This window comes from Dipteris shenzhenensis, chromosome 28, assembly GCF_047967505.1.
Source record: "Dipteris shenzhenensis isolate YYH24624 ecotype China chromosome 28, Dip_SZ_1.0, whole genome shotgun sequence".
Taxonomy (NCBI): Eukaryota; Viridiplantae; Streptophyta; class Polypodiopsida; order Gleicheniales; family Dipteridaceae; genus Dipteris; species Dipteris shenzhenensis.
The window spans coordinates 13,551,159-13,563,687 of NC_141623.1; the positions used below are offsets into that span (position 1 = coordinate 13,551,159).

General features: G+C 41.1%; 2 protein-coding genes across 2 annotated transcripts in view; one reads left to right on the forward strand and one right to left on the reverse strand.

Annotated features, from left to right (window-relative positions):
- The first annotated feature begins 1,041 nt into the window (after window positions 1-1,041).
- On the forward strand, window positions 1,042-2,693 carry LOC147883200 (uncharacterized). Its single transcript, XM_087399694.1, has 3 exons — window positions 1,042-1,310; window positions 1,403-1,593; window positions 1,677-2,693. Exons 1-3 carry the CDS (start codon window positions 1,211-1,213, stop codon window positions 2,145-2,147), a joined length of 762 nt encoding a protein of 253 aa, XP_087255820.1. The 5' UTR covers window positions 1,042-1,210; the 3' UTR covers window positions 2,148-2,693.
- An 8,552-nt stretch (window positions 2,694-11,245) lies between these two features.
- Window positions 11,246-12,529, reverse strand: part of LOC147883201 (uncharacterized) — a 33,741-nt gene continuing 32,457 nt past the window's right edge. Inside the window, exon 9 of the mRNA XM_087400125.1 lies at window positions 11,246-11,933. Within this exon, the coding sequence (XP_087256251.1) occupies window positions 11,835-11,933 (99 nt within the window). The 3' untranslated portion in view covers window positions 11,246-11,834. The remainder of the gene's footprint in view (window positions 11,934-12,529) is intronic.

The following is a 12,529-nucleotide window of genomic DNA, read 5'->3' on the forward strand; positions in this document are numbered from 1 at the left end:
TGATTTGAATCTGAGATTGGTTTGGTCAATTTGGTTTTGTTAGGGTAGTTGGATCAACTTTGTTTTGTCAATGTGGTTGGAATAGTTTGGTTTTGCCAGGGTGTTTGCTTATTGGAACCTCTGATGGAGACATGGTTTATATACCTATCCACTCGTCACAACCTGATACATTTTTTACTTTTTGTTGTGGAGGGTGAATCCGTAAGAACGTTTTTGTTGGAAGAAGCAACGAATTTTCTTGTAAAATTGCTTGGAAGTAGGCAGCTTGCTTGCAAATTAATGTGATTCCCTTCCCCCTTCTCTCTTACTTTTCTACCTATCACAACTAGCCCTTTTGCTAATACATGTTTTATATATAATTGAAGTTGTTCTCTTTCTAGATCTCGACACACACACACACACACTCTCTCTCTCTCTCTACATGTGTCACCTTCACACAACTCCCGAAAATGAGGTTTAACAAAAAAGGAAGAAACAATGCACAAAGTGGTGCGAAGGGCGTGGCATGTGGCACTCTCCAGCCTCCCTCCACAAGTTGCCCAGCACGCTCCCACCCCCGGCCTACCACTCCTGCTCATTTTAGAATTCCGGAGAAGGTGCTGAAAAGTTCCAAAGGAGGGGCAGTGGTGACACGAGAACGTGCAATCGAGGGTGAAACGAGGAGGGACGTTTGTGTGAAGAATTTTCCTGTGAAATTACTTGGAAGGGACATAGGTCATGTAAAAAACATGGGGGGGGGGATTGGTGAGGTGGCGGGGGGGTTGACGACGACGGAGGCGCTGACTGATGATAGTGAGTCAGCGGCGAGGAAGCCACGTCAGTGGGGGACTCATGGATAGAGCCCGAGGAACGCGCGCGGGCGGGTGGCGGCCTGAGCCAGGCGCTCGCCATCCACGCTCTCAGCCACGTGGCAAGGTCGGACCAATGGGGTCTATCCAAGTCAGCGTTCCTAAAGCCAAGTAGGATGTGAACCGCCCACGTTTCACGTACCAATTCCCCGCCACCTTTTACTTAAAAGCTACACCATCTCTTTGAGCGATCAATCGCTTGCCATTTCTTGCTCGCGATCTTCAAGCTTCGTGATCGATTTGCAGCTTCTTGCTGCACTTCTTTGATCTTGTATATACATCTTGGCATCCAATCTTTGCCGTCTTTCAATCCATTCTCCTCGCCTTCCGAATTGCAATCGTCGGCCCGATCATCTATCGCAATGCTTGCTCGCGTTGCCCTCCCCTCCTGCGCCCAGGAATTCGATCGAGGCTCATGCGCCCAGTCCCCTTGCTTCGCACCCAATCCTTGCCGCTCAAAAGGTACCTGCCCATATCTCTACTTATCTGACTTTTTGCCCGCTTATTCTCGTTTTACGCCTGGAACTTACCTCCGATTTGGCTGTTTCTGGCAGATTTGCATACGAAGCATCCATTTCTCTCGAGCAAGGCCTTGCCCACCATTCGTACCCGTAGGAAGATCTCCGCCCTTGTCTCATTGCAAACGCAAGGACAAGCTGTTTATCCGAAATGTAATCCGGAGCAATCCTCACCTTCTCAATCCGGCTCTTTGCCTGACCGGTGGGTCGAAGATTCAGTTTTCGACGTAAGTATATGTGCCGTTTTATCACTCACCTCACGTTGTGAAATTGCGAGTCGACTTTTCTCTTACCTACTTTGTTCTTGCAGATTGTCAGAAACATTAGGGAAGCTCCCTTCGTGCATCTGCTATTTGACTCGAAGGATAACACAACAAGAACACAGAGAGAAAGGGTGCCCAAAGGCGACCTAGACGCCTCAGAACGGTGGAAGGCAATGAAAGACTGTGTGACCAGTGCTGCTCCTGATGGGGTCATTTTCGTGCGACACTTAGATGAAGAAGCGGTCGGCGGGTGCTGGATGGCGGATTTCTCCGAGGACCTGGCCAAATCATCGCCCGGGCCTGGGGGCGAGGACGAAAGCAGCAACAGCACAGACATGTGGGGGGTACTGGTACTCGGAAAGAGCGTTGCCAGAAGTGCCTGCTATATTCTGAAGACGACAAGCGTGGCATCCACGTTTGGTACATGCACACGGTTTTGCTTGACGAAGGCAAAGTGTTTTGGGCCCTCATGGCACGACCAGATGCAAAGCAGCTGGCTGTTGGGGAAGGATTACTAGAATTGTGGATGATGCAGAGATATAGGATTGTCAGAACTGTGGATGATTCAGAGATCTGATATTATTTGCACAAGGTGGATCAATCCATGGAGCTGCAAGGATTTGCAATAAATGCTCAATCAACTGGCTTGAGCTTTTATGAACAAAAGAAGTTCAAGCTCCCTGAACAGGGAGCCTGAAAAATTGATCAAGCTTTTGTGAACAAGAAGTAAAAATCAAGCTCCCAGATTAGGGAGTCTGAGACATTTTGTGAACAGATTGGAAGCTTGAATTCACAGACTGTACAGCAACTTCGTCCATTAAGGAAGGCAGTTAATCATCTTCAAGCTTCAACTTTGAACTCTCACTATGAGCTCATTATATCTAACATGGGCCTCATTATTCATTGCTTGAGTAATAATGGGGTTCTCTTTTGGAAACTATAAGCATGGCTGCTGCCAATCGACTGTAAGGTCCCAACAGTGGTCTGCTAGTATCTTTCTTTCTAAACTGTACGCATTGTCATTCCAAGATTCATATCATATCATCTGTTCATAGCGCATCAAATTGATGCCCATTCTCGTTGTAATATTTGATTTTATACTACTTGATGATTCAGGCCATTGGCTCTCTTTATGATAAATTATTATGAAACATTTGTCATCCATGAAGTTTATGGGATACTATGTCTGCATGTATTTCTCAGCAAAATTAGAACTCTGTTTATTTCATTTATCGTTTGGAGATCCATGAATCGTTTCTCAAGTTAATGAAGTATGTCTAATAGACAAGTTTGTCTATAGACATGAAGTAGGCGAGACCGTTCTTTAAGTGCAGAGGGAGTAGTTTGTTTGGTAGGAGGGGTGCCCTTATGAGCATCTCCTCAAGCCAAACTAGTATATGGGTATAGCCCATTCGAAATTCATGAATGTTTGCCTAGTAACTAGTACGTGTACGAGGAGTGTAGGAGACATGGAGTGTTCCTCACCATCCTTGTGGGGGATTTAAGGAAATAACAATCTTGAGTGATGTTCTTTTCTCCGGATGATACAACAGCTACCAATGCCCTCGAGTGATTTTTTTTGCTGCTCATTTCTCTCCACATTGAGGAAAAACCTTCTACTTTAAATGGCTCTACATGGCTCAACCACATTATGGTTTTCTCTAAAAAGGAAGGCTCTACATGCAAATGTTGAAAACCCCAACTTCAAAATCCAAAGCAAGAGAGACTATAGCGTTTGATCGTTCTAACATACCTCCAAACAAAATGACAAAAGGTGTTCATTTTTAAATTCTCACCTACAAGAATATTAGTTAAATCCCATTCTCATCCCATTAGAAAGGTAAAACAACATTTGATTCTATTTATACGTGGAACTTTGTAATTGCTAGAAGTGAATGTGCTTTTTGAGGTGATTGTTGGGGCTGTATGCTATACATCTTATGGTCGAATATCATAAGTTGGACACAAAAAATTCAATTGGAACGGCTTTCTAGATGATTGTTGAGCATGTATTCTATATATGATTCATGTATCAGGGCTGAATACCTATTGAGGAATTTAATCGGAACTAGCCATGTTGGAACTAAGCATGGCTAAGGATGCACTCCCACATATATATAAACTTACATTTGTTTATAGGCATCTGTACATAAGGATACAAGCATTCATTTTTGTACTTCCACATATACATTCATTTATAGCCATTTAATGCATGTGTACAAATGTGTATATGTGTATGTTAATGGTACCATAGTGATTTATAAATGCTAGAGAGAAGGTCTATACCTGAATGCATTGGATGTCCAATGTGCAAAATGTGTATGTATATACATGATAATCCATAAGTGCACATAGTTCTTATGTGCGTACAATGCTTAGACATTCATTGTCAAACTTTGTCTACATTCGCCTACTTTGAATTCAAAGCATGTGCATACATAACTTAGGGTCAAAGCATGATTAGCTATAGCCAATCATGAAACAAGAAGAGTGTCGGTCGGTGGAGGATCGACATTGTGCTTTCGATGATGTGTAACAACCCACAAGCTTGCCAGGTTTTCTAGTGGCATGAAGAATCAGATTAGAGGGCCCAAATTTTAACCCATCCTAATATTTTAATAGCCCCATCTCTCCACGAACTCCCTAACTACATAGTATGGCTAGCATCATCAGAGCAATTGTGTCACCATGTGGAGACTCTACATCATTCAACATGTTGGTCCCTAATGTTGAACACGTGGCACTATGTAGGCCTCACTTGCTACTTGAAGCCATGGGGATGTGGTTCTTGGTGGAGGACATGTGGCATTTGCATAGACTCAAATCAACCACATTAACCATCGTGATGATTGGATTAAATTATTCAAACTTCAAAAACATGGTCATTGCATAGGCCCAAATCAACCACATTAATCATTGTGACAACTGGAATTAAATTATCCAAACTTAAAAAACATGGTCAACCACTTCAATTCGTATATGTGCGCCCTTTGGAGTTCACATGATAACAACTCCAGCCACTCTAAGCATATAAGACTCTAGACATGGTAACATGGTGGCAATGCAATGCCACCACCTTGATACTACTAGTGGATAGCATAAAAATTAAGCAAGTTTTAATCTAAGAAGCAAGAATAAGAGGCACTGTCCTCAAAACCAAAACACCAAACAAAACATATAGTAACCAGATGAGCTTGCATGCATGTAAGAAAAAGGACTTAAACTCGTACTTAAAAGTTGGAAGAGAAGGATTGGGGCTTGGAAGACGAGGTGGAGCTTGAGGACGAGGGTTGAAGGTGAGCTTGAGGAAAACGAGCTTGAGGATGATTGTGGAGCGTGAGCTTGAGAAAGACAAGCTCAAGGATGATGATGAAAGAGCTTGATGAGGATGGAAGTTGACGGTAATGAATAAGCATCCGAATCGCATGCACAATCCAAACTAAGTACTTCAAGCTTGTAGACCATCGGGCTTGTGGCACCAAGCTTCTACATTATCCATGCCTACTCAGGGACATCTCATCTAAATCATGAGGCTATATTATATGTAGTGAATACGTATAATCCAAGAAAATTCATTGTTATGACCATATTTTGATCATAACAAGTACGTAGCTTGAAACAACCTAGTGGCCCATTAACCACAATGATGGCAGGAATTGAATTGTCCATGTTGATCATAATAACATTCTTTTATTTATTTAGTATTGAATCATATATATGCAACATTTCAGTGACCCAAGTCAAGCACCAAGATGTTGTACGCAGCTAGAATTCAATTGTCCATCTTCATATTTAGAGCTTGAGGAAGACAAACTTAAAGACATTGATTGAAGTCAAGGGTCGCAAAAATGATCTAAATTACACATGGTATCCAAAATTATGTACACCTTCGCGGACCACTAGGCTGGTGCATTAAATATGCTTGTGTTGCTTGGTTGCCACGCAATCCATGTAGAATCTGAAGGGGCAAATTGATGTGTGTGTGTGTGCCTATGGGCTTAGAGTCTATAGAAGAAGTGTGTGAGTGTAGGTGTGCTAGAAGGTTCTAGTGACTCATCAATTAGGTGTGCCAAGTTGGTGTGGATCATAGGAGGTGATTGATTGAGATAATCAGGGAGATGATTGTGGATCTACCTACCTACATGGAGGCAGTTGCCTATATATGTAACCAATCTTGGAATAAAGATTTATATTGTGTGCCTCATTGCTTCCTCATGAATTCACACGTTGTATCAGAGCTTGGTTAGAATCTGAGTGCCTAGAATGAGATTCCTAGTAGATTCCAACTAGATTCTATCTTCTTCCCAAATGCCTCCTATCTCTCCTTCTTCTACCTTGAGCTTGGCAAGCTCTGTTCTCTCCATCCACGCAATGCTTTGAGAAACCCATTTAGCTAGACCTTCCTCACTTCTGGGCGACCCTTTTGATTGGTGGGATTGACGAAATTCGTCACCATGTCTACGCATTGCCTCTCTGTTTTTTTCGTCCCATTTCTGCAACGCTGCTCACCTCAGACACCTACCTTGCAATTCCTCTGAGGCAAGCTTACTCTACACCTAGAGCTACCCTTTGAAGAAATTTTGGGCGATTTGGTCTAGAAATGAGGGAGAACTCAGCAAAAAACCAGCCGAACTTTTGAGAAGATAGTTTCCTCAAGCAAAGGAGATGCTGCTGCCCCAGGAGTTATAATGCACCATTTTGGCTATGGTTTGTTGTTCTGAGCCTTTCTTGCATATGGATCTATGATTGTGCAGCAAAAGCCCCTATCTTGGTGATGCTTGGAGTGAGGTATCAAGCCTCCAAAGTTTCCATGTACTCTGCAAGCATTTCTATGTATTTTTTGGAGTTTTTTATGCTACACTAAATGCTTGAGGAGTAAACATTCAGTTCAGATATTGTTCTTCAAAATTTCAATTTAAAGTGTGCCCTTTCAGTTCAGAGAATGTTCTTCCAAGTTCAATTGGTGTTAATCTCTTGACAACATGCCAACCTCAAGTTCTCAAAGCTCTTTGAATGTCAAGAAGACTACAAAGACAAAGTACAAGGTGAAGAAGACTCTAGTTAAGAGGTTGTGGGAGAAGCCAACTGGTTATGATTATGCCAAACAATTAGGATTTTCAGAATTCTTATCTTGCAATTTGCATCTATATGGTGAAGGTGATTTTTTTGTTCAGAAAGATGAACCTTTTGTAAAGGGATTAGACATTGCCATTAATTTGGTAAGACCTTCCCAAAATGGCTTCCAAACTGAAAATGGATAAGTTTGAAGGAGAGGGGTTTCACACGTGGCAAACAAAACTGAAGTTTATTCTCATGAAAAAGGGAATATGGAAGGTAGCAAATGGAAAAGAAACTAAACCTACAACTAGAGAAGGAGAAGCTTCATGGCTTCCAAAAGATGAAAAGGCACTTGCTATAATTGCTTTTGGTTTGAGTGATTCCTTTATTCATCACATTGATGGATGTGAGATTGCTCATGTTGCATGGACTCATCTTGAGCATGTGTTTGGAGCATAGGGAAGATGCGCTAAGTTTAGCTTGCTTATTAAGTTCTTTGACTTAAATTTGGATAGAGGGGAGTCCATCTCTTCACATCTAAATTTAATGAAGAGGATTTTGACACAGTTATCTGGCATCAAGTTTAATCTTGATGAAGATATTGTAATTGCCATCTTACTTAGAAGTCTCATTGAAGAATATGGCACTATTGTACCACACTCACCAATATTCCAGAGATAAGTCTGGTAGAAATTGAAGCATCACTCTTAGAAGAGGAGAGAAAGATCACACAAAGAAGTGATTACAATAAAGGGGCATATTTGGCCAAAAGCAACTTCAAGGGAAAGAGCAAAATGAAATGTAACTTTTGTGGCAAATCTGGACACTTTGAAAAGGAATGTTATGCCAAGAAGAGATGTTCAACCAATCTTGTTGAGGAAGCAAAAACTGAAGAAGAAGAAGAACCAGAGAATGTCAAAGCTCTCACTGCTTACAACACCCAGTCAATTATGACAAGGGTGAGGATCCATATGTTTTCTAAGTTACGTGTGTGTGAGGTCAATAATGGTTATCTACCATGGATAGTCCATCCTTAAATGATTGTTAGTCTTTTGAGTTTTTTTCCTTGTTGAACTCATTGGGCTTTACATACATAGTCATTGTCTATCTCCCAGTTGTAAACCAAGAATCCTAAGAGTGAGTCACAAGTTGGGGCCATGTGTGTTGCCACATGATGGTGGCAAGCCGTGGACCATCCCATGTACTACTGCTGAGGGATGAGGTCATCAATTTGTGGGGGGGAATGAAGGGGCAAATTGATGTGTGTGTGTGTGTGTGCCTATGGGCTTAGAGTCCTATGCAAGAAGTGTGTGAGTGTAGGTGTGCTAGAAGGTTCTAGTGACTCATCAGTTAGGTGTGTCAGGTTGGTGTGATGAGTGAGTGATCATAGGAGGTGATTGATTGAGATAATCAGGGAGATGATTGTGGATCTGGGATCTACCTACATGGAGACAGTTGCCTATATATGTAACCACTCTTGGGAATAAAGATTTATATTGTGTGCCTCATTGCTTCCTCATGAAGTCGCAAAGCGACGTGGAATCCAAGAAATATTATTATTATCATCATATTTTGAGCCATATCCTTTCAACTCACTAGCCCAGTTAGGCATTGAATGTCTCAAAGTGAATAGTTCATAATGATCGTAATCATTCCTTTAATTCTCGGGGGGGGGGGGGGGGGGGGGGGGGCGGCGGCCGGGGGGGGGTTTCATATTGGAATGGAATTTTTTCATGAGTTAGGATTGTAGTTAGCTAAGAAAAACACACACAAACTTAAATAATGAGGAGAAAATCTATGCAAATTATACAAGAAATTTTGTGACTAAGAGAGTACCTCATGAAAATTATTGGGTTGCAAATTTCATGGAGGGATGGCTTGATGGGATATTAATTGGTTTCGTAGCATTTGCCTTCCTGTTGGGTGTTTTTAAGGACTTAGCCATTCTACCTGTGGTAGGAATTTTGGTGATGAAATTCATGTGTGAATTAACAAATAAAATTTGAGTCAGTTTTCCTCAATTTTTTGCTTCAGGCTTTGTGTGTGTGTGTGTGTGGTAGATATCTATGCGTGTAGGGACATATATAAATGGACACATGCGCTAACGCACACACACACACACTTTTTTTTAGGATGAAATTATTGATGCTTTATATTACACAGTGGCTTCCCCAGAATGGGGAGCTCAAAAGTACATCAACTGAAGATCTCACTATATGACAAGTATATATTATAGTCTATGTAATTGGTTTGCAGATAATCAAAAAATGATTGTTGCAAAGAGTGTCTGAAAAATGGAAAAATGGAAAAAGTAGGATCACCAAAGACTCTATGATTTCTATCCTTCCATAGAGCCCAGAGTGCCCAGTATCGAACCCAAGTGAAGAACAAATCAAATCTTTATTTGCGTGGGTGAATCCCAGAATGCAAAAAATGCTTCCCAAAGGTAGCAATAGGAAATCTAGCTCTCAAACGCTGCCAAAGAAGACCCGAGAAATCACAAATGTGTGGACAATGCCAAAGGAGATGAGGCACTGATTCCCGTGGAGCCAAACATATGTGACAAACAGCTAGAGCAATATGTCTTCATGCCAAGAGCTGCCCAGATGGAAGAACAATTAAGCAATAAAGTGTTTTTACAATTAACATAGTTTTTGAAAATACAAAAATGAGGGGTTGTAGGGTTTTGATTTCAAGTTTACACTTGTATTTTTAAATTTTGATAATTTATGTTTCTTTACATGTATTCACTCTCAAAGAGGGTTCAAATGAGGTGTTGTAAGTAATGAAGTGATCAATTTGGATAAGTACATATTGTTAATCCTTAAAGAGTGCCATTGTTATGACAACCGTAACTTCTTGGAATTAAAGTGAGCAAGACCAACAATGGACACGCAAATGGACTATGGTCATAAAGGATTGAGTAGATAAGCACAGTTGTAAAGGTACCTGTCCATTAGTCAAGTTTCAATGGGAGCTCGAGATTTTGGCTCTTTGATCTCTACCCAAGAAGCTTTTAGATCAAGTTGCCCTACTCTTGGAGTCTTTCTCAATGCTAAAAATCACAAAAAAAATAGGATGCCCACTTTGTAGCAACCAATTTCCAAGTCGTGGTGATTGCTTTTTGCCAAGAGTTGCTGTGTGGAGCTTGCTACAACCATGTAGACTGCCAAAAGGTGGTGGTTTTTTGCAAGAGTAGTTTCATTTTGATTGTTTTATTTGGCAATCAATAGCTTATGTTTGCCTAGGGTATTGACCATATATGGCACCACGATGAAGAAAAACTTGCTATTCTTTGATTTTAGCCACTAGAAGGTTTTTTTCAAACTTGAAAAGCAAAAACAAACCATTTGTTGTTGTCTAAAAAGTTTCTAGTCACCCTTTAGGATTCCATGACTACAAGTATTGTCAATCCTTTTTTAAACTCACAAGAAACTGATCTTGTATTGATTCTATAAGAATCAAAGAATGATTTCATCTTTTTTTATAAGATTGATGGGAGATTTTCATCTTTATAAGATGTGGCAATAGATAAATAAAGGTTGCCCTATTCCTAAATGGCACAAGAATTCCACCAAGGTCACATAGTTTTCAAACAACCATCCATACTCACATCAGATAACAAGACATGGGGTTTATGTCAAGAACGTTAAGAGCATAACAATGCCATTCATTCTCAAATAACCATCACCTCCTTCCTTGTACTCACATCAGATGACAAGACCTAGGTAGATAACACAACACAATTTGCAAGTCTAACTGCACCATCCATGCCACCAACATAGAAATACCCAGAGGGGAGCTTGACATTGCATCAACCCCTAATAAACCCAGTCTCAAGGCCCACCGTGTACTCTCTCTCTCTCTCTCTCTCTCTCGCTCTCATCATGCTAGTGGAGATAGTTGGAAGGGAAGGCATTGTGCCAATACACAACATACCATAGCAGAGTAGGTAACATGGATGCAAGCAAGCTCTCATACGAAGCTATGGAGGCAACAAACAACAAAGGATAGCATAGATAAGGGATTCAATGGACGGAGCTGTGGGAATTAATGCAATGAATACCCCAAGGATGAGGAAAAATTCAAAGAACTGGTCATGTGGAATATGTTGGAAAAGTTATGGCAAGAACTAAGAAAGAAAATGGAATTCTGTAAGTGATCAACTCAATGGATGAGTACGTGATCAGTGTTCAAGAGGCACATGATCAGCAGGATATGAAGCAGCTCCCATGACTTAGAAGTGAAAAAAGACAGACGGGAAGAGAGAATCTGCAAAATCTGTCCGACAGGAGAGAGAAAATGAAAAGCACTCTTCTTCATTGTGGAGAATACACAAAGAAAAGTACAACAATGATGCCAACACACAAAGCATTTCTAAATCGATGAACCAAGCCATTGGGCGAGATTTGAGTTTTGGGACACCGCATCAAAATTATAGATATGGCGCAGACATACTAAACCACATTGAAAATTTTCAGGTTTTCACCATTGAAGTCCAGATGTAAAAGAACCACTATCTCGTTTGAAAATGGGTTTTACAAAATCATCTCATATCGTATATCTGTCCTCTCGTACATGCACACAAACAAGCCCCTGCCCCCACACCACCTCTGTGTGCGCGAGTGCGTGCACACATGCTTGTGAATGCATACGACTACTCAAGCCTGACCTTCGATTGATGTTCCAGACCTTGAACCAACCCTGACCATCAATTGATGTTGACATATAAAGTTCAGGAATGGACAAGATTATTGAATCACTATGATCTGCACAGTGCACCACCACTGGGTCACCCTTGATCACTGCCCAGAGAATAGTAGTAAGAGCAATCCATTCATATGATTAAATTGCAAACACTGACTATTCAATAGTGAACCCATTCTTGAAAGATGCATTCAAGAGTGCTTGCACACGTTACACCGACCTCCACCATACAAATACTGTACATTGGTGAAGCTTCTAGGACACGACAATCCACTTGTGAATGTTCACTATCAATTCGTAGATCCATATCCTTGGAAGATGCCTTCAAGTGTGTTTACACAGATTACATTGCCTTGATTTGTAATAAATAGCCCACTGTAAGAGAGATCAACCTACAATAGACCTGTGTATTCTGTCAGTGAAGCTTTTGAGGATCCCTATTAGAAAAGAAGAGTATATGATGGCATGTCTTCAATCCGGCTGACAAACTCCATTGTTAATTCTTGTTCCAACTGTGCCCGTGTAGCTTTCATAACGGCCTGACATCGGAAATCAAACGAACAAGGTTAGAGCTGGCCATACAATAAATCTTCTAGCCATTACATTCATACATTAAAGGATCCAAGAAAAAGGAGAAGCTTTAATATGTGATTGACTATCCGAAAGACAACGCACCAATTTTTTAGTGAGTCCCTAACACAAGCTTGGAAATTGCCTATAACACAAAGTTAAGAATTCAATCACATGCAGTCATCTTCAGTTACAGATGTCCATGCAAAATAGAATAAACCTCCGCACTATCAGAAGTGGCCCTCTGTTTCCAAGAGACGAGACTTCCAGTGGTGAGGCCCAAGACTTCTTCAGGCAAATATACAGTACAGCCCTTGCCAAATGGTTCATCCATCCAGCTGGATGCAACCAGGACCCCTGTCACTTTTGTAGCTTCCATTTTCTCCTGGTCATATAGTCCAAGTGTAACATTATCTCAAAGAATTCTGGCCGTCAACAAAGCTGAGGCCCCTATCCCAGATTCACGCACATCCATATGATTTAAAAACATAGCTAAGATATAACCTTAATGGAACAGAAGCTGAATCCACCTTGTATTTTAAAGGCACGACTAGTATGTGTAGGC